This window comes from Schistocerca serialis, chromosome 4, assembly GCF_023864345.2.
Source record: "Schistocerca serialis cubense isolate TAMUIC-IGC-003099 chromosome 4, iqSchSeri2.2, whole genome shotgun sequence".
Classification (NCBI taxonomy): Eukaryota; Metazoa; Arthropoda; class Insecta; order Orthoptera; family Acrididae; genus Schistocerca; species Schistocerca serialis.
The window spans coordinates 289,507,189-289,527,145 of NC_064641.1; the positions used below are offsets into that span (position 1 = coordinate 289,507,189).

The 19,957-nt window shown below is 44.6% G+C and overlaps 1 protein-coding gene across 1 annotated transcript in view; it reads right to left on the reverse strand.

Annotated features, from left to right (window-relative positions):
* The window catches only part of LOC126473905 (dopamine receptor 1), a 1,120,871-nt gene that overhangs the window by 141,574 nt on the left and 959,340 nt on the right, over nt 1–19,957 (reverse strand). The window contains exon 3 of the mRNA XM_050101248.1: nt 12,083–12,173. Coding sequence (XP_049957205.1) covers nt 12,083–12,158 — 76 coding nt within the window. The 5' untranslated portion in view covers nt 12,159–12,173. The remainder of the gene's footprint in view (nt 1–12,082; nt 12,174–19,957) is intronic.

Sequence of the window (19,957 nt, forward strand, 5' to 3'; positions counted from 1 at the left end):
TAGTGTTGGAAGTCCCATGTGGCTTTTCGCGGATGATGCTGTAGTATACAGAGAAGTTGCAGCATTAGAAAATTGTAGCGAAATGCAGGAAGATATGCAGCGGATAGGCACTTGGTGCAGGGAGTGGCAACTGACCCTTAACATAGATAAATGTAATGTATTGCGAATACATAGAAAGAAGGATCCTTTATTGTATGATTATATGATAGCGGAACAAACAATGGTAGCAGTTACTTCTGTAAAATATCTGGGAGTATGCGTGCGGAACGATTTGAAGTGGAACGATCATATAAAATTAATTGTTGCTAAGGCGGGTACCAGGTTGAGATTCATTGGGAGAGTCCTTAGAAAATGTAGTCCATCAACAAAGGAGGTGGCTTACAAAACACTCGTTCGACCTATACTTGAGTATTGCTCATCAGTGTGGGATCCATACCAGATGGGGTTGACGGAGGAGATAGAGAAGATCCAAAGAAGAGCGGCGCGTTTCGTTACAGGGTTATTTGGTAAGCGTGATAGCGTTACGGAAATGTTTAAAAAACTCAAGTGGCAGACTCTGCAAGAGAGGCGCTCTGCATCGGGGTGTAGCTTGCTCGCCAGGTTTCGAGAGGGTGCGTTTCTGGACGAGGTATCGAATATATTGCTTCCCCCTACTTATAACTCCCGAGGAGATCACGAATGTAAAATTAGAGAGATTAGAGCGCGCACGGAGGCTTTCCGGCAGTCGTTCTTCCCGCGAACCATACGCGACTGGAACAGGAAAGGGAGGTAATGACAGTGGCACGTAAAGTGCCCTCCGCCACACACCGTTGGGTGGCTTGCGGAGTATAAATGTAGATGTAGATGTAAGTCCCATAGTGCTCAGAGCTATTTGAACTATTTTTTTTTTTTGGAAGGGAGAACCGATAGAGGTACTCAAGGTACCCTGCGCCACACACTGTCAGGTGGCTTGCGGAGTATGGATGTAGATGTAGAAGTTTGGTCGCTACGTGACTGCGGGCGCACCTGTTCGCCGCGGTGCAGTTGTTTTGCTGCCTTGTCTGTCGTGTGCAGCGTCATCCGAGTGCGAGTCGGGACAGCTCTGTGACGCATTTGGCTCTGGATTTTCTTCCGGTGTTCTCCCTGATCGAGCGTCTGCCTATGTGTGATGGACGCAGTTACTGGGCTGGCGTTCGTAGCTCACGTACCAGAGCCACTGCAGCGTGTGTTGTCGCACTTTTGCTTGCGTTATCGCGAGGAAACTGTACTGGTTTTCATTCGGTGCAATTTACAGATATATCTAGGGCGAATCACATATCGCACGTATGTTCGGCTTTCTGTTGCATGAAATGAAGGACCTATGCCCTGCCTTAGTTAAGAACGACGGGATATTTTTATTTTTCAAACCTATACGGATATCTCTGATGCTGTTATCTACATTACGCCTGAAACCAATGTTTCATTGGTTACCGAAAATACTGTTCCAAACGGTCCAAAATCTCACAGTTGCGTCATCCGTGAGCTCCAACGGTAAACTGAATACTTTCACAATTTTAGTTCTGTATCCAACATGTAGTACAGTTTCGTCACTTAGAGAACTGTCAATATGTCGAAATGATCACTTTCTACCATTTTCTGGATTTAAAATGGAATGACCATATAAAATTAATCGTCGGTAAAGCAGATGCTAGTCTGAGATTCATTGGAAGAATCCTAAGGAAATGCAATCCGAAAACAATGGAAGTAGATTACAGCACATTTGTTCGCCCACTGCTTGAATACTGCTCACCGGTGTGGGATCCGTACCAGATAGGGTTGATAGAAGAAATAGAGAAGATCCAACGGAGAGCAGCGCGCTTCGTTACAGTCGTCATTGTTGCTTTTCAGAAACAGATAGTTTTCAATGAAATCTAGTTAAAATCCTTCAATTCCTGATTTCCATTCATGGATGTCGTTGGCAGACAGGCGGGGCACACTGAATGGTCGTTATTGTCTTACAAGATTCCACTACTCTTACAGAATGTTTGCATACAGAGAGTGAGATAACCCGCTCAAGCAGCTAGCTTCTATCAGTGAGCGCTGGAAAACCAATTTCCGTCTCATAAAACTGCCAGCGGTTGAGCTCTTCTCCAAGTAGCACAAGAAGCTGAAGACTACTGGGACTCTGACATTGACTTTCGCACAGCTGCCTTTGCTAGAAGATCTGTTGCGATCTCTGCGTGAGTAGATCCAGTAACGTTACACGTACCCTATAGTCATCAGGCACTCACACCATTCTCCATTTGTTGTAACTGTTTTTTTCTGTGCTGAAAACAGTCTCGCGTAAGGACCAAACCCTAACGTTCCACAAGCATGAAAGGGGAAGGCGGAGAACAGTGCAGTCATTGTCGTAATGCGGAAAAGGTAGCAATTTAATTGATTTTTCTGACGTCCAAAAGGGCATGGTCATTGGTTGTCGGACCAAGGGTGCAAGCATTCCTGAAACGCCGAGGTCCGTAAACCGTACGCGTGCCGCTGTAGTTACTGTATACCGTACAAGGCAAAATGGCGCTATCCAAAACTCGCGACGAGACAGCTGCGGTTCACCACGGGCAGTAGATGATGGGTGTGAACGACGGCTGCACAGATCTGTAAGGACGAATAGACGTGAAACTGCTGAACAGCTAACCGCCCAGAAGAATCGAGGGGCGACAAACAGTATCTCTTATCGACCGTTCAGAGAACGTTGATGCGTAGGGACCTCTGCAGCAGTCCTGGTTCATGCACACATGCTGACTGCAGTTCATCGGCGACGAACTTGCAGGCCAGTACTGCAACTGGATGTCCATTGAGGTTCGACAGGTGGCCTTTTGAGATGAATCACGTTTTATGCTCCATCGGACACATGACCGTTGGCTGGTGTTCCGTGAAACGTGTGAAAGCAAACATCTTGCAAAAATCGTCTGCTGGGTCCAGGGTGGAGGGCATTCCCTGAGTGATCTCGTCATTCTGGAAAGCGCAATAGATCATATGTCCCTGGGAACCAAGTCCACCCCTACACGCAGTCTGTTGTTCCTTGGCACGATGGCATCTACCAGCAGGACAAAGAAGCGTGTCGTACAGGTCACAGTGTACGAACGTCGCTCGAAGAACACCAAGGTGCGTTTGCCATACTTCCTGGCCACAAACTCCCTAGATCTAAACCCGGTCGAGAATCTATGAGACCACCTCGACTGGGTTGTTCACACGATGTACCCTCAGCCGTTTATTATAACGCAGCTGGCTGCAGCACTGGAGCTGCCGCGGCCCCATCTTCCAGGACCTCCTGACTCTCTTCCTGCACGTCACTCATCTACATCTGCATCTACACGGATACTCTGCAAATCACATTTAAGTGCCTGGCAGAGGGTTCATCGAACCACCTTCACAATTCTCTAATATTCCAATCTCTTATAGCGCGCGGAAAGAACGAACACCTATATCTTTCCGTACGAGCTCCGATATCCCTTACTTTATCGTGGTGAGCGTTCCTCCCTATGTAGATCGGTGTCAACAAAATTTTTTCGCGTTTGGAGGAGAAAGTTGATTATTGGAATTTCGTGAGAAGATTCCGTCGCAACGAAAAACGCCTTCTTTTAATGATGTCCAGCCCTATCCTGCATCATTTCTGTGACACTCTCTCCCATATTTCGCTATAATGCAAAATGTGCTGCCTTTATTTGAACTTTTTCGATGTACTCCATCAGTCGTATCTTGTACGGATCCTACACCGCGCAGCAGTATTCTAAAAGAGGACGGACAGGCGTAGTGTAAGCAGTCTCCTTAGTAGGTTTGTTATAAAACGCAGTCTTTGGTTAGCCTTCCCTACAACATTTTCTATGTGTTCCTTTCAATTTAAGTTGTTCGTAATTGTAATACGTAGGTATTTAGTTGAATTTACGGCTTTTAGATTAGACTCATTTATCGAGTAACCGAAGTTTAACGAGTTACTTTTAGCACTAATGTAGATGACCTCACACTTTTCGTTATTTAGGGTCAACTGCCAATTTTCGCACAATTCATATATCTTTTATAAATCGTTTTGCAATTTGTTTTGATCTTCTGATGACTTTATTAGTCGATAAACGACAGCGTCATCTGCAAACAACCGAAGACGGCTGCTCAGATTGTCTCCCAAATCGTTTATGTAGATAAGGAACAGCAAAGGGCCTATAACACTACCTTGGGTAATGCCATAAATCACTTTTGTTTCACCTGATGACTTTCCGTCAATTTCTACGAACAGAAAATCACAAATCCAGTCACATAACTGAGACGATATTCCATAAGCACGCAATTTCACTACGAGTCGCTTGTGTTGTGCAGTGCCAAAAGCCTCCCGGAAATCCAAAAATACGGAATCGATCTGAAATCCCTTGTCAATAACACTTCATGTGAATAAAGAGCTAGTTGTGTTTCGCAGGAACGATGTTTTCTAAACCCATGTTGACTGTGTGTCAATAGGCCGTTTTCTTCGAGGTAATTCATAATGTTCGAATACAATATATGTTCCAAAATCCTGCTGCATGTCGACGTTAACGATATGGGCCTGTAATTTAGTGGATTACTCCTACCACCTTTCTTGAATATTGGTGTGACCTGTACAACTTTCCAGTGTTTGAGTATGGATCTTTCGTCGAGCGGACGGTTGCATATGATTGTTAAATACGGAGCTAATGCATCATCATACTCCGAAAGAAACCTAATTGGTATACAGTCTGGACCAGAAGACTTGCTTTCATTAAGTGATTTAAGTTGTTTCACTACTCCGAGCATATTTACTTCTACGTTACTCATGTTGGCAGCTGTTCTCGATTCGAATTCTGGAGTATTTACTTCATCTTCTTTCGTGAAGGCATTTAGGAAGGCTGTGTCTAGTAACCCTGCTTTGGCAGCACTGTCTTCGGTAGTATCTACATTGCTATCTCACAGAGAAGGCATTGATTGTTTCTTGCCGCTAACATACTTCATTTACGACCGGATCTCTTTGGATTCGGTTCGCGCCTCAAACGGTGGTTATTCAGTCTTTTGAAAAGTGGTCATATCAACGTGACTCGACAGTGTATAAGCAGATAGTGACATTCCATTTCCCATTCCGTGCAATTACTGCAACACCTCAGAAAGCTCTCCGTGAAGCATTCAGAGGTCACGATAGCTTCGATGTCACTTACCTTCTTACCTTAGGAATTCTCTCACATTTCTTTCAAGAGTACCCTTGAAAGGAATGGGATAGAAGCCCGAAAAACAGCGGACTGACGTAGTAGAACGTGCATTGATACTATAAAATGGTGCACTGATAATGGCTACGCACTAGCCGAAATCTAGATTTGCCAAATAAAACCTGCAAGAAAAGGACGACTAATTGCTGTGCTCTGTCATTTGAAATTCATATCACAGTCGCTGAGTGCACCCACGTTCCTAATGGATGGTAATCTGATGCCGTTTTCTATTGCTTTAAAAAACGTGGTGCTCGGTATTCGTCTCTGAGTTAAAAATGTAAATTCAAATAATTCACAAATAGCATGCTTCCGAATTTTTAAGTGAAAGCTCTTCAAGCTTTTTAAGTGAAACATAGCTATTAACGTTCTACATCGGTATTCTTTATGTTACCTATTTATTTTTCAACATAGTCACCCTGGTGACGAACACATTTCTCCCAATGAGAGACCAGTTTCATAATACCGTAACTGTAGAATGTTTGACTTTGCCAACAGAGCCACAATCTCACCATTGTTTGCCCCGCTTCATCACTGTTAAAGTAAAGTCTCCGAAAGTTTTCTTTAAGTTTTGCAAAGTTTTTAAGTTGTTTATCATATCCCTTTATGAAATATATTAGGATTTTTATACATGTAGTCTTCGGGAATTCATTATCGTACATCTTTCTAGTCGCTCACAGATTCTATTCCGGTACCCTGGCTCCGTTATTGAATACTTAATATTTATTTCACAAAAAACATGCTCCATTTACTGACATTGCATTTTACTCAGACGATACGCTATGCATGCTGGCAATGCTTGCGGTTTCGGTTAATAAGAAGTTTCGGCAATGTCAGCAATGTGCCACTACGGCTGTGGAGACGTCTACATTGTTAAATTATTGCTTTCATCAAAGAAGCTCTCTGTTTTCAGGTTATTCGGTAAGGTAGGCAGCAGGTTGCAAGGAGATTTATTTTGTACAAATCGAGCCTATAAGGCAGGAGTTACTACTGTTTGAGGCAGTGTCGAAAAGGGTTTACAGTTCAGTCATCACAGTAAGCGGGGCATCAACTTGTAAGGACGCTCAAGTACAGTTGCAAAGTGAGTGACAAGCTTACAAGATGTAATATCTTTTCACTTAGACGAATAGTGACAAGAAGCTCCTGCAAGTAACGCCAACTTTTTTTCACAACTTCGTGAGTTTCTCGGTAAAAAACATTGAAAATGGTGATATTGTGCTGTTGTTGTGGCCTAGCCGTTTGAATGGCGCTCTTCCTGAATCTTGACAAAGGGTAATCCCAAAGTTTTAAGTGCCACCTCCAAAAGAAAAGTTCCGTAATTAAGTTTTTGTTTCATTTCAGGTAGAATTCTGAAGTTCTGAAAGGCACAAAAATCCCCACGCGACAGTCCCACAGCCAGCCGATAGAACATCCAGAGCTAACTGTCGAAGCCCATTGATAAACGAGCAGCAACGTGCTGTAAATCGTTTTCCGCACATCAAGGGGAACAATGCTGTATCAAACCAAGTTGCCGGTGGAAATGAACAGCAGCAATGTTCCATCAGATGACACAGTGGCTACGCGGAGCATACCCTTCAATTGTGGTCGAGCTTGTTGAGTGGACTATCTCTGTGAAGAACAGAGAATCACAAGAGCAGCCCCTGATGCTCGAAGAAAGTGTAGATGCTGTTGTTTTGCTGACTGAACGTGGCGATAAGATTGATGTATTATTGAAGCTGTCCAATCCCGGTTTTGCAATGAGATGGAACATTCGCTCGCAAATGCTATTACATCTGTCTTGACTGTGGTTAGCAAAGGACTCCGCTTCGTCTTGCAGGCTTTTCTGACAGCTAAGAGAGAACATTTATAGGGCGCTACAGGGGAATTCTACATAGCAGAAGATCGGGTAAAAATTTAGATATATTGCTCCCAAAATACACTGGAATGGAGGTAAGATGTTGCAATATACAAAACGGTTACTTCACACATAATAAGTCAAGTCTGACATGAACATTTCTCGCAGTAGGCAAGGCACATAAAACAAGTAACTGCTATATAGACGAGCGCCTGAATAACTTGTAAAGCTCCCGTTTAGAGAGAGGGAGAGAGACGTGTACAGAGAGAGAGTACATGGAGAGTTACGTTAAAATGATTAGCAACCAAGAGAACTGAGATGACTGAAGCCGAAGTTGGGACACCACAAATCACGTGTAGTGAAAGCATGCTTAGCGTTTTCAGTCTACCAGTCTAGATGCTAACGATTGCATCCCTAAGAATTCACAACCGAAATACTGGAGGCTGTATTACAGATCAATGATGCACTAAACCGAGCTGTGCGATCCATGGCTGCTACCAAGAACAGGACGTATGCACACAGACATGAAAATGTTGGCAACACCCGCGTTAGTGAAGGTAACGACCTGAAGCAACCATGAGCTGCGATCGACTGAGATGGCGAGCACCTCTCACGTTACACTTATTAACACCATAGTACCCATCTACCAGTAGAAAGAGGCCGCCATGGCCAACCTAGTGAGGGTGGCAGTGAAAGAAAGCCTCGTAGCTGAGACGTTGGGTCTACTCGAATGGCGGCCATTCTAAGAAGGGCAGAGCATCCTAGTTCCCCTCTGCAGCGAGGTAGTCGTGGGACGAATTTCGAAGTAACGCTTGGGTCAGTCTTTGTGAATTTTCGCCATCTTGTAAAATATCAGGAATAATTAATCCGGGGTTTGAAAAATTGCGCTGCCCCTAAGGAACCCGAGCGGGATCCGTGAACAAAACCTCTATGCGCGGAATACTAAACACACGCCAAAAACGTAAAACAGACAGTCCAAGTCAAAAGCAGGGTCGAATTCCGAACCCGCAGGTTGTCGTGATACAAGTGACCGCATTCGGCGTACAGTACTGCACTGATCCGTGGCAGCTCGTCTAGAGTCAGGCTGCTCTAGAGTGAGATCAGGTGGCCCTACAATGGTGCCTCACTGAGTCTAGCTGTAGTGACCCGTCTCCGCTATTGTTAAGATTCGCTGTCGGGGATACGAAGCACCCACGTGACTCCTCTGATTAGGCAGATGGTGGCCTTATGGTTTGATACCGTTTATTTAACAATTAGTTTCACCCACTTCTTTAATAATTATTAGATAAACCTGTGATGTGTCAATCGATCCGTAATTCTATGGACAGTTCCAAGCGGCGATCAGAACTGTAAATTATATTTTATTTAATCACTCTGTCTATGTCAGGAAATTTGAAGGAGATCCAGCGTTTTTCCTGCGCTCCTTGTGGTGGGTTAGAGAAATGTCTGTGCTGTACAAACTGAGTACCACAGTAGGTGCGATATTGATAAAAGTCAAAATGAGTAAGGGATCGATTTTAAACACCTTGCACAACATTTTGAGCTTGGAAATGTCTCCGCCCGTTGGGGTATGCGACTGTTCGCAGACATTCGAATAGTTCACTAATCTGAAGCACCAGAGGAAATATTGCAGCTGTGTTAAGCAAAATCAGATGCCTCCTCTGGCCGTATATCATCATGGAAGAGTGAGTGATGGGTCTCCGACTATAAACCCGAGTCAAATGATCAAAGAAAGCAATGGAACATGTGGATTCACAACCGAGCCTCACCGAGAAAAGCGATACTGAGTGTTTTTTGGATCGTAATGGTGCGGTGCGACCAGATTATACTCGTACGAGGTAAACGGGAGGTTATCACTGGAATCCCGTGACGAGGTTACGGAAGGCTGTGCAGACAAAGCTGTCCGAGGGGGTGGGGTGTGTTACGGTGGCGCGACACAGTCATATGAGCTGCTTCAACCTCTCCCCTCCTCCTCCCCCCCCCCCCCCCCCCCGGAATGTTGTTCTGACATGGTGTCCTGCAAGTCTTTGCCAACAGTCAGTGTCCCCGCTGATAAAAATTATCGCGTAGAATGGAGAATATGCGGAGAAGAACTAACAATAAATTTCATGATCACAGTTTGATTTTTTCGAGGAGATAAGTAAAACTTTATTACTACCTGTCCGTCACGTGTAGTGTGAACATCAGGTATGCCTGCCTCCGTGGTGCTAATTTTCATGGAGATAAATACAGGGCAACTATAAATGATTCATCCATTTACAAAGCTCTATATCTTACATAAATATTACTTGTACAAATATGACAGCTGTATCAATAGAACCGTAAACTCACCAAGTCTGCGTTTTACACTCTATGAATATGCTACGAGTGCCTCGTTGGTCTTATGACACGCTTCCAAGCGGTAGTCAAACTCGGTACATGCCTTATGTGGCCACATCCTGTCAATGCTCAGCAGTTCGCGCTGTTGAGTTCTCGAGTTGATGCAGCTATCTTGGCAGTCAGGATGCGTAAACACGGTTCTTAACATACCCATAAAGAGAAAAGTCACAAGGCATTAGGTCATGTGACTTGATGGTATTGGGGGAGGGAGGGGGAGAGAATGAGAGGACTCTTGATCAGAGCCACACACATCTTCATCACTACATGCAGTCCAGCGAGGCGGAAGTTCGTTGTTTACGTAGCGAATCTCGTTCATGCGGCACAATTTAATGAGGATGTTCAGTGTCCGACACTCTCATATCGCGGCTATTAACCTTTTCAGATAATCGGAAGGCTGCTTGCTCGCTGAATATCACATTCGAGGTGGGAAGTGCTTCCATCTGCATTGTGATGCAAAACTGAAGGCGTCAGGTTTTAGTTGCACGAGCTGCAGTTGGTACGGTTTGAAATATGAGCGCTATCGCAAAGTCTTCCAAACAGTTTGTTGCGGTATTTGAAGTTCGTGGCTTGCGCAGATTGTTCATGTTGTTCTTTTTTTTGTGTGTATGCGTAGTGCGTACGAAACTTTTCCTGACCATCTCTATCCATGCACATGGCACATTTGGTGGAGCAGTTCTTTCCTGTTTGGAGACACAACCAGTGTCCCAAAATTGCAGATACAATCACACAGTGCTTCGTCTACATTGTAATTTTTTTCGTAATTCCTTCTAAATGCACGCTGCACTATTGCAACAGATAAGCATCTCGCATATTCCAAAAACTCTTTTCTCACTTTATTAAGGCACCTCACTCAGAGCGTAACTGGTGGACACGGTTCTATTCATGCTTTGATGAAGGAAGTATCCGAAATGGACGGGAATAGGTAGATGCACATCTACAGACAAACGTTCAGATGAAATTGATGATTCATTCAAGAGAAAGAGCTCCAGAAACTGAGGAAGTTAATAACGCATTCGTCCACCTTCGGCTTGGCAATGATTGACAGACTTGTTTGATGTCCTCCAGAGAGGGTTCAAATGGCTCTGAACACTACGGGACTTAACATCTGAGGTCATCAGTCCCCTAGAACTTAGAACTACTTAAACCTAACTAACCTAAGGACATCACACACACCCATGCCGGAGGCAGGATTCGAACCTGCGACCGTAGCGGTCTCGCGGTTCCAGACTGAAGCTCCTAGAAGCGCTCGGCCACCACCGCCGGCTCCAGAGAGGGATATCGTGTCAAATTCTGTGCGTCTGGCGCGCTGGATCGTAAAAATCCCGAGCTGCTTGGAGGCCCCTGCCCGTAATGCTTCAAAAATTCTCAACTGCGGCCAGATAAGGTGATCTCGCTGGCCACAGTAGGATTTGGCAGGCACGAAGCCAAGCAGCAGAAACTTTCGCCTTGTGTGGGCAGGCATTATCTTGCTGAAATGTAATTCCAGGATAGCTTGTGGAGGGCAACAAACGGGGCTTAGAATATCGTCGATGTACCGCTGTTCGGTAAGGGTGCCGCGAATGATAATGAAAGGAGTCCTGCTACGAAATGAAATTGCCTCCCTGAACATCACTCCTGGCTACAGTCAGATTGGTACCCCACAGCTGTCCGGGACTTTCGAGACACGTCTTCGCTGATCAGCACTGGAGACGGTTCTGTTCCACTCAATGACATTCCATTCAGAATGTGCCACAGACCACTGCAAACAGGATTGTTGGTGTCCAGAGGTCAATGGTGGTCGGTGAAAGTGGTGCCTTGAGCTCTATCCCCTTTACGTGAGTGAAATGTTAATGGTCAATGTGGTCACTGAAGCACCAGTTTCACGATGGATTGATGGAAATGATGAACCCGTGGCTCTGAGTGCCTCTCCGGCGATTACTCGGTCCCCACGTTCTGTCGTCTCTCCAGCTCGACCGCTTCCTCCCTGAGGCTGCCTTCGGCCCTGGTTCATCCATTCCTGCCTGCGTCGTCGGACAGCGGCATCGCTCCTCTTCAACTGTAGAGCGATTCTCCAACAGGTGTTTTTGAGTCCAGTAACACATTCTTTTTTAAATTCTGACGATTTCATATACTGTCAACGCGCCTGCCTGTGAGGCATAGTCACTGTGCAACTGAGTTCACGCAGTGAAATCCGCAAAGACATATCGCAAGTTCATTATCCCTGCCAGCTGCACGGTCAAGTTGCGCTGCAGCGTCACACATTCTTCCTTCGCCGGCCAAAGTTCACAGTCTTGCATTTTACGTCCATACCTGTATGAATATCAGTTTGTGACCAATTTTCATAATTCTTTCGTCGTGCGTCCTTTTTTTTTGTACACATAATAATTTCGAAAATTTTAACTTTGAAAGTTACTGAATCATTTATTGTAGCCCTGTACATAGTGATTTACAAAAAGTTGTTTGGATTTGATGAACATAATTTCTTATATCTTTCATGGTGTGTGGGTTGTGGAGACATTTACCGTCGGTAAGTGGCTACTTATCTTGTCTGGAATCCAGACATGCGAGAAGCGGCTGTATGCATCGGGTAGCGGACCGCCGTTGTGTCAACTGGAAGCTACGCGCTGAAAGCTTGGCGAGAAGCGGTTCGCAAGTGCGCGACGCGCCACAGCCTCACCCACTAGAAGCACGCTGAGCGTCTCGAGGGCGTCGTCTTCCGAGTCGGCGCCCGCCTCTTCCGTCGCATTGGCCATCGACGTCTCCTCCACCTGCAACAGTCACCAGGACGCCGCCATCACTCTCTGTGCACAGAAGACACCGCACATTAACGTAAACAGTTTGTCCAACGGCGTTCAGGGTAGAAGAAGAAGAAAAAAAAAAAGAAAAAAAAGAAAAAAAGCAAAAAGGAAAACGTACTTAATATGTGTGTTGTATTATTTTACGACCACTAGTTAAAGTGAAACATGGACGACAAATAGTTTCGACAAGAAGAGTAGAGAAGCTTTTGAAATGTGGTGCTACAGAAGAATGCTGAAAATTAGATTGGTAGATCACATAACTAATGAGGAGATATTGAACAGAGCTGGGAAGAAGAGGAGTTTGTGGCACAACTTGACAAGAAGAAGGGACCGGTTGGTAGGACATATTCTGAGGCATCAAGGGATCACAAATTTAGCATTGCAGGGCAGCGTGGAGGGTAAAAATCGTAGAGGGAGATCAAGAGATGAATACATTAAGCAGATTCAGAAGGATGTAGGTTGCAATAAGTACTGGGAGGTGAAGAAGCTTGCACAGGATAGAGTGTCATGGAGAGCTGCATCAAACCAGTTTCAGGACTGAAGACAAAAACAACAACAGTTAAAGGTCGAAAGTGTAAGTGATTCAAAAGCCAGTGACAAAGCACCAGCCTTCAGAGTAGTGTACTAGAGGACGTACGACTGTCGCAAGCGTAAGTGGCCGTTTAAAATTCTCTCTTCAATAAAACAAAGTACAGAATAACTTAGCTGACATTTCCAGAAAACAACGTGGTGATGTCCGGTCGACGTGTCATCCTCTGCAATATGGGGTCCCTTCGATTCGGTTTTGATTGGTATGGGGTCGATTCACTGCAGCCCGTCTGCTGCCAGTTTCACGGAAACTTGAGGCGCTACTTCTCATTGAAATAGCTCCTCAGTCGGCCTTACGACGCTGAATACAACTCGACTCAGTCCTTCCGGCAAGGAAACGTAACTGGCAGTACCATTAGCTGATCTCACGACCTCCGTGTGGTAGTCAGACATGCTGACTGCTGGGCTACTGATGTGAATAAAACACTGTTTATGATGTTCAATGCCCTTTCTTAAATGTTGTGCATGTCTGTGTTGTTTGTAATGTTATTTCGAAGAAATACAATGAATTTTGCGTAAAAATATCTGGAAAGATGTTGAAAACAGTGGCTGAAATCAAGCATCGTTAAACAATTGCAACCCTTATGCTTCTAGCTGTCTATGTAAAGGCATTATATGAGAATACGTGAATCTTCCGTATTTGGACTTCCAATGTGTAGTGTCAATGTCTTTATGAAGTGTCTGTGAAAACGACAAATCTGAACTTCTAGATGTTACTGCTATGTAACTGTACTAACTTTATGCATAGTCTTTACGTTTGAACTTATAATACAGAACATTGATACAGTGTTCTAGTTACACAACATCGGTATTATGTTAACCAAACCAATGTTTACGTACGTAGCTCTGCAAGATTTATGAATCATGACTGAGCTAATCACATGGTGTAATGTGTTCCTACCTACTACTATGAGTATACAATAACACAATATTTTTTAGCACAATAGTCCAAATACGATAGTCCGTTTGGCCTAGCAGCTGTAATTTAATAGGCATACAGGATAAACACAAACTGCAACTGAAGGTCATCTAAATCTGTGCAAAACAGATAAACAATCATTGTTCCTTAACCGCACTAAACCGTCTCTGAACCTGGCTCTAGGAGTGATATGGCTTACCTGTGCAACAGAAGAAACGTAGCTCTACTCTGCATTACATGCCTACTTTGTTTACTATCGTTTGCAACAGGATGAACTAGAAGAAAGCACGCCGCTTGTCATATTACATAAATAGCTCTCTCTAGGTGTAAAACGGGTACGGAAAGTGCCATTAAACCATTCACTAATAATGGAATCACGCAATCTGCAGTCTGTCCAGATAATCGTAAAACCTTTTAAGTAGGGAAGTGGGATGTGAAAGTTATGTAAGAAATAACTTGAAACTATTGTGATTTGGTTGCTTATTAACAATAAACGGCTAACATGAAGAGATTTAAATGAACATGTCTACATGACGATCACAATTATTGTAATTTTGATATAAAGCAGGAAGATCACGAAGAGAACAATATTGGCAAAACTTATTGTTACGTTAATTTGAAAGGAAAGGGGGTAAAGGGTGATGCTATGCTGTATCGGTTGTGTAACGATGCATCAGTGGTTACATGAACATTCTCGCACCTGTAGTCGAAATTCTGGACGTCCACGCAGCACAGACGCCCAGTAGGATAGTCGTATTGTTAGGATAGCTGGGGCAGATCGTACAGCTGACACAACACAATAAAAGGATGACGTCATGTCAACACGTACTGTTGCAAACTTGTTATTAGCAGTGGGACTACAGGCACGTACACATCTATCCCGTCTTCCACTCACACCACGGCATCGACGCGCACAATTCGACTGCTGCCGTCAGAGGATTACTTGGAAGATGGAATAGCACGATGTGGTTTACGGCAATGAAACCAGAATCTGTCTGCACGCAAATGATGGTCGTTTGCGCGTACGATGTAGACCTGGCGAGCGCTGTCTCATAGAATACGTTGGTCCAGGACACACTGGCCCCGCCCGGTGCGTTAAGCTGCAACTCTCGTTCACCTTTGACGTTTCTGAAAGGGAAGCTAAAGAGCGTTCGGAACATGCAGAATGTTGTTAGACCCGCTCTTTTGTCGCTCCTGCAATAGGAAGGTGATATCTTGTTCCAACAGGATAATGCTCACCCACGTTCTGCCTGTGGAACTCAATTGCAAAGCAAGACGTGCATCAACTTCCCTGGCCATCATGATCTCCCAACTTGTCTCCAGTCGAGCACTTATGGGCTATGATGGCATGAGAAGTGAATCGTGCGATTCGTCAACCGTTAACTCTTACAGAACTGCGTCAACAGGTGGTGCAGGCGTGGAATAAATCTCAGGAACGCCACCTGCACAATCGACTGGATGCCAGAGTCAGTGCCTGCAGTACCGCCTATGGAGGTTACACCACGTACTGCTATGGGTGCTTCAGCATGGATCCATGGCTGTTACCTCAGAACCGTCTGTCCTGTTGATCTCTAAATGTAATCAGTTCATGCACTCCATACGTCCTGTTGCTACAGTAAATATTGAGTAACTGGAAACCTCCAAATGAGTGTATCAATATTTTTTCCACAATAGGACCCTTACATAATACACTGAGGTGACAAAAGTTATGGAATATCTTACACTGGAGAGTCAAAAAGACTGGCACACCTGCCTAATATCGTGTAGGGCCCCCGCGAGCACGCAGAAGTGCCGCAGCACGACGTGGCATGAACTCGACTAATGTTAGAAGTAGTGTTGGAGGCAACTGACACCGTGAATCCTGCAAGGCTGTCCATAAATCTATAAGAGTAAGAGGGAGCTGGAGAGCTCAATAATGTTAATGTCTGTGGACTTTGGCGGCCAGCGGAAGTGTTTAAACTCAGAACAGTGTTCCTGGAGCCACTCTATAGCAACTCTGAACGTGTGGGTTGTCGCATTGTTCTGCTGGAATTGCTCAAGTCCATCGGAATGCACAATTGACATAAATCTATGCAGGTTATCAGACACGATACTTATGTACGTGTCACCTACCAGAGTCGTACCTAGACGTTTCAGTGGTCCCATATCACTCCAGCTGCACACGCCCCACATCATTACAGAGCCTCCACCAATTGAACAGTCCCCTGCTGACATGCAGGGTCCATAGATACATGAGCTTGTCTCCATACTCGTACACATCCATTCGCTCGATACAATCCGACCACGCAATATGTTTCCACTCATCAACAGCCCACAGTCAGTGTTTACGGCGTAAAGCTTTGTGTCGTGCAGTCATCAAGAATACACGAGTGGGCCTTCGGCTACGAAAGCCAATATCGATGATGTTTAGTTGAATGGTTCGCACGCTGACACTTGATGACCCTGCATTGAAATCTGCAGCAATTTGCGGAAGGGTTGCACTTCTGTCACGTTGAACGATTCGTTGTCTTTCTTGCAGGATCCTTTTCCGGCCGCAGCCTTGTCGGAGATTTGGTATTTTACTGGATTCGTAATATTCGCGATACACTCGTGAAATGGTAGTACGGAGATATTGTGTCCCATTCCTCGTGCGCCGACTATAGCACCACGTTCACACTCACTTAAATTTTGATAACCTGCCATTGTAGCAGCAGTAACCGATCTAACAACTGTGCCAGACACTTATTGTCTTACACAGGGTGAGTCACTAACTACTGCAACCAAGAATAGCTACGAAAGTATGATACGAGCTGAAAAGTTTGGAGGACAAAATATGCATGGGACAACGGGAGCCATAATAAGACGTTGGTTTTTTTGTTGCTAGGTGGGGCCGCTCCAGAGGTATGAAGATCAACTTTGTTTCTTCAAATGGGATGCTATAGGTCGGTACTTATTTTCTGACAGCGGCTATCGAGACGAATCCAATGATGTGTAACAGTAAGTCCTTCGAGGGTCAACGAAGGTCACAAAGGTGGCATGATCGTCCATTTACAGAAGGTGTTCGAAGTGATGACCATAGGTACCAATGCAGTGCTGCAATCTTCTTATCATGAACTGAGTGGTATTCCTTATTATATCGGCTCTTGTCGAAGCACATGCTCTGAGAATTCTCTCGCATATCTTCAGGTGTAGTTGGAACGTCTTTACACACAATGTTTTTTTACGAGTCCCCACAAGAAAATATCCAGAGGCGTCAAGTCGGGCGAACGAGCTGGCCACGACACATCTCCTCGGCATCCAGCCCAACAATTTGGGAATTGTCTCTGCAACTCATTTCTAGCCATCAGCGAAAAATGTGCCGGACGCCCATCCTATTGATATCTGTTCCTTGTTCCTAAACGTATTTCTTGAACTAACAGACCTAATGTTTCTTGCAGGAATGTGATGTACTTCCTACTATGTAGATTTCCTTCGATGAATTAGGAGCCTATAATTCTGTTCTCCAGAATCTCGAACCATACCGACCACGGTTTTTGGTGTGCAACTTACCGCAGCCAACATGGACTTTCAGTTGGCCAATAATGCATGTTATGCAAGTTAACATTTCCATGGTTCGTGAATGCAGCCTTGTCATTAAATAAAATCAAATTAATAAATATGTCATCCCTCTGAATCTGAATTTGAGCCCATTGGTAGAATTCAATGCGACACATACAATCCATATCAGTTACTGATATGGTAAGGATGATATTTATGGCGATGCTTAACGCGAACAACACTACTCTGGCTCTTGCCAGATTCCCTTGCGATTTGACGCGAACTAACACAAGGATCTCGAACCACAGTGTCAAGAGTACCAATTTCCGTTCCGTCGTTAGTAACTTTCCTTTGCCGGATATACTTCCGATGCGTTAAAGACACAGCTGTTCTAAATTTATCATACGCATGTTTAAATGTACTTCGTGTAGGGTGAGTATGTTGAGGATATCTTTCAGCGTATAAGTCTGTAGCTCTCACTGAATTTCGTTGGCATTTTCCGTAAATGAGAAGCATATAGACTTGTTCTTCGAAGGAACACATCATTCACATTCGCTTAATTCGCCGATATTATTCTTACCGTTCCTATTAGTGCTGTACTGCGAACCCGTCGAATGGTGTTTACATGTCAACGGCACGTTAGATGGGAACGCCGAATTCGGCGAATATTTACTATTTGCGCGACATACGAGAGAGAATTGTCAGAGCATGTGCTTCGATTAAGTGCCGAAGTGATGAGGAATACCACTCAACCCATGATAAGAGGATTGCAGCATTAGATTGACACCATTGGTCATCACTTCGAACACCTTATATAAATGGACGATCATGCCACCTTTTTGACCTTCGTTGACCTACAAACTCCTTACTCTTACACACCATTGGATTCGTCTCGATAGTCGCTATCAGAAAATAAGTACCAAATGGTAGCATCCTATTCTAAGAAACAAAGCTGACCTTCATATCTCTGACGGGACCCCAACTAGCAACAAAAAACCAACGTCGTATTATGGCCCCCGTTGCCCCATGCAACATTTGTCCCAAAAACTTTTCAGCTACTATCATACTTCAGGAGTTATTCTAGGTTGCAATAATTAGTGACTCACACTGTATAGGCGTTTCCGACCGCAGCGCCGTATTCTGCTTGTTTACGCATGTATTTGAATATGCGTACCTATACCAGTTTCTTTGTAGCCTCCGAGTATAATATCATATCAGACTATCTATTGCAGGAACTCAACTTGACACGGACTCAATAAGCCGGCAGTCCCTTGCATAAATTTTAAGCCATGTTACCTCTATAGCTGTCCATAATTGCAAAATTGTTGTCAGTGCAGAATATTTTGCACGAACTGACCTCTCGATCATGTCCCATATATTCTCGATGGGACTCATGTCAGGCAGTTCAGGTGGCCATTCGCTCGGAATGTCCAGAACGCTCTTCATACTAGTCGAGAACAATTGTGGCTTGGTGACACAGCGCATTGTCATCCAAGAAAATTCCATCCTTGTTTGGGAACATTAAATCAATGAATGGCTGCAAAATGCTCCACGTATAGCGGAATATAACCATTTCCAGTCAATGCTCGGTTCAGTTGGACCAGAGGACCCAGTACATTCGATGTAAACAAAGCCCACACATTATGAAGCCAAAACCAGCTTGCACAGTGCCTTGTTGATAACTTGGGACCGCGCGGGATTAGCCGAGTGGCGCTGCAGTCATGGACTGTGCGGCTGGCCCCGGCGGAGGTTCGAGTCCTCCCACGGGCATAGGTGTGTGTGTTTGTCCTTAGGATAATTTAGGTTAAGTAGTGTGTAAGCTTAGGGACTGATGACCTTAGCAGTTAAGTCCCATAAGATTTCACACATATTTGAACATTTGATTTGATAACTTGGGTCCATGGATTCGGGGGGTCTGCGTCACCTCGAAACCTACCATCAGTTCTTATCAAATGAAATCGGGACACATCTGACCAGGCCACCGTTTTCCAGTCATCCAACCGATAAGGTCACGCGCCCAGGAGAGGCGCTGAAGGCGATGTCGTGCTGTTATCAAAGGCGCTCGCGTCCGTAGTCTGCTGCCATAGCCCCTTAACTCTAAATTTCACTTCAATGTACAAACAGATTCGTTCGTCTTGTGTTCCATATTGATTTCTGTAGTCTTTTCACACATTGTTCTTTGTCTGTTAGTGCTGACAACTCTGCACAAACGCCGTTGCTCTCACTCGTTAAAGGAGGCTTTCGACTACTGCGTTGTCCATGATGAGAGGTAATTCCTGAAATTTTGTAGTCTGGCCACACTCTTGACACTATGGATCTCGGAATACCGGAGTCCCTAACGATTTCCGAAATGGAATGAACTACCTTTCCGCGTTTAACGTCTGTTAATTCCCGTTGTTCGGTCATAATCACGTCGGAAACCTGTTCGCATGAATCACCTGAGTGCAAATGACAGCTCCACCAATGCGCTTCCCTTTTGTACCTTATTTACGCGATGTTACCGCCTTGTGTATATATGCATATCGCTATCCCATGACTTGTCACCTCAACGGCTTTGACCAGTTACGTAATGGTACAATATTCGAGCAATGAAAACTGCTTATTTCATTTACAGTTACCGATGTGACGATGTAGTCAGCATTTTGATTAAGTATCCAACGCATACTCGCGTTATGCTTCAAGTCAACAGTCAAAGTAACGCATATCGCAATTTCCACTTTATCTCTTTTTC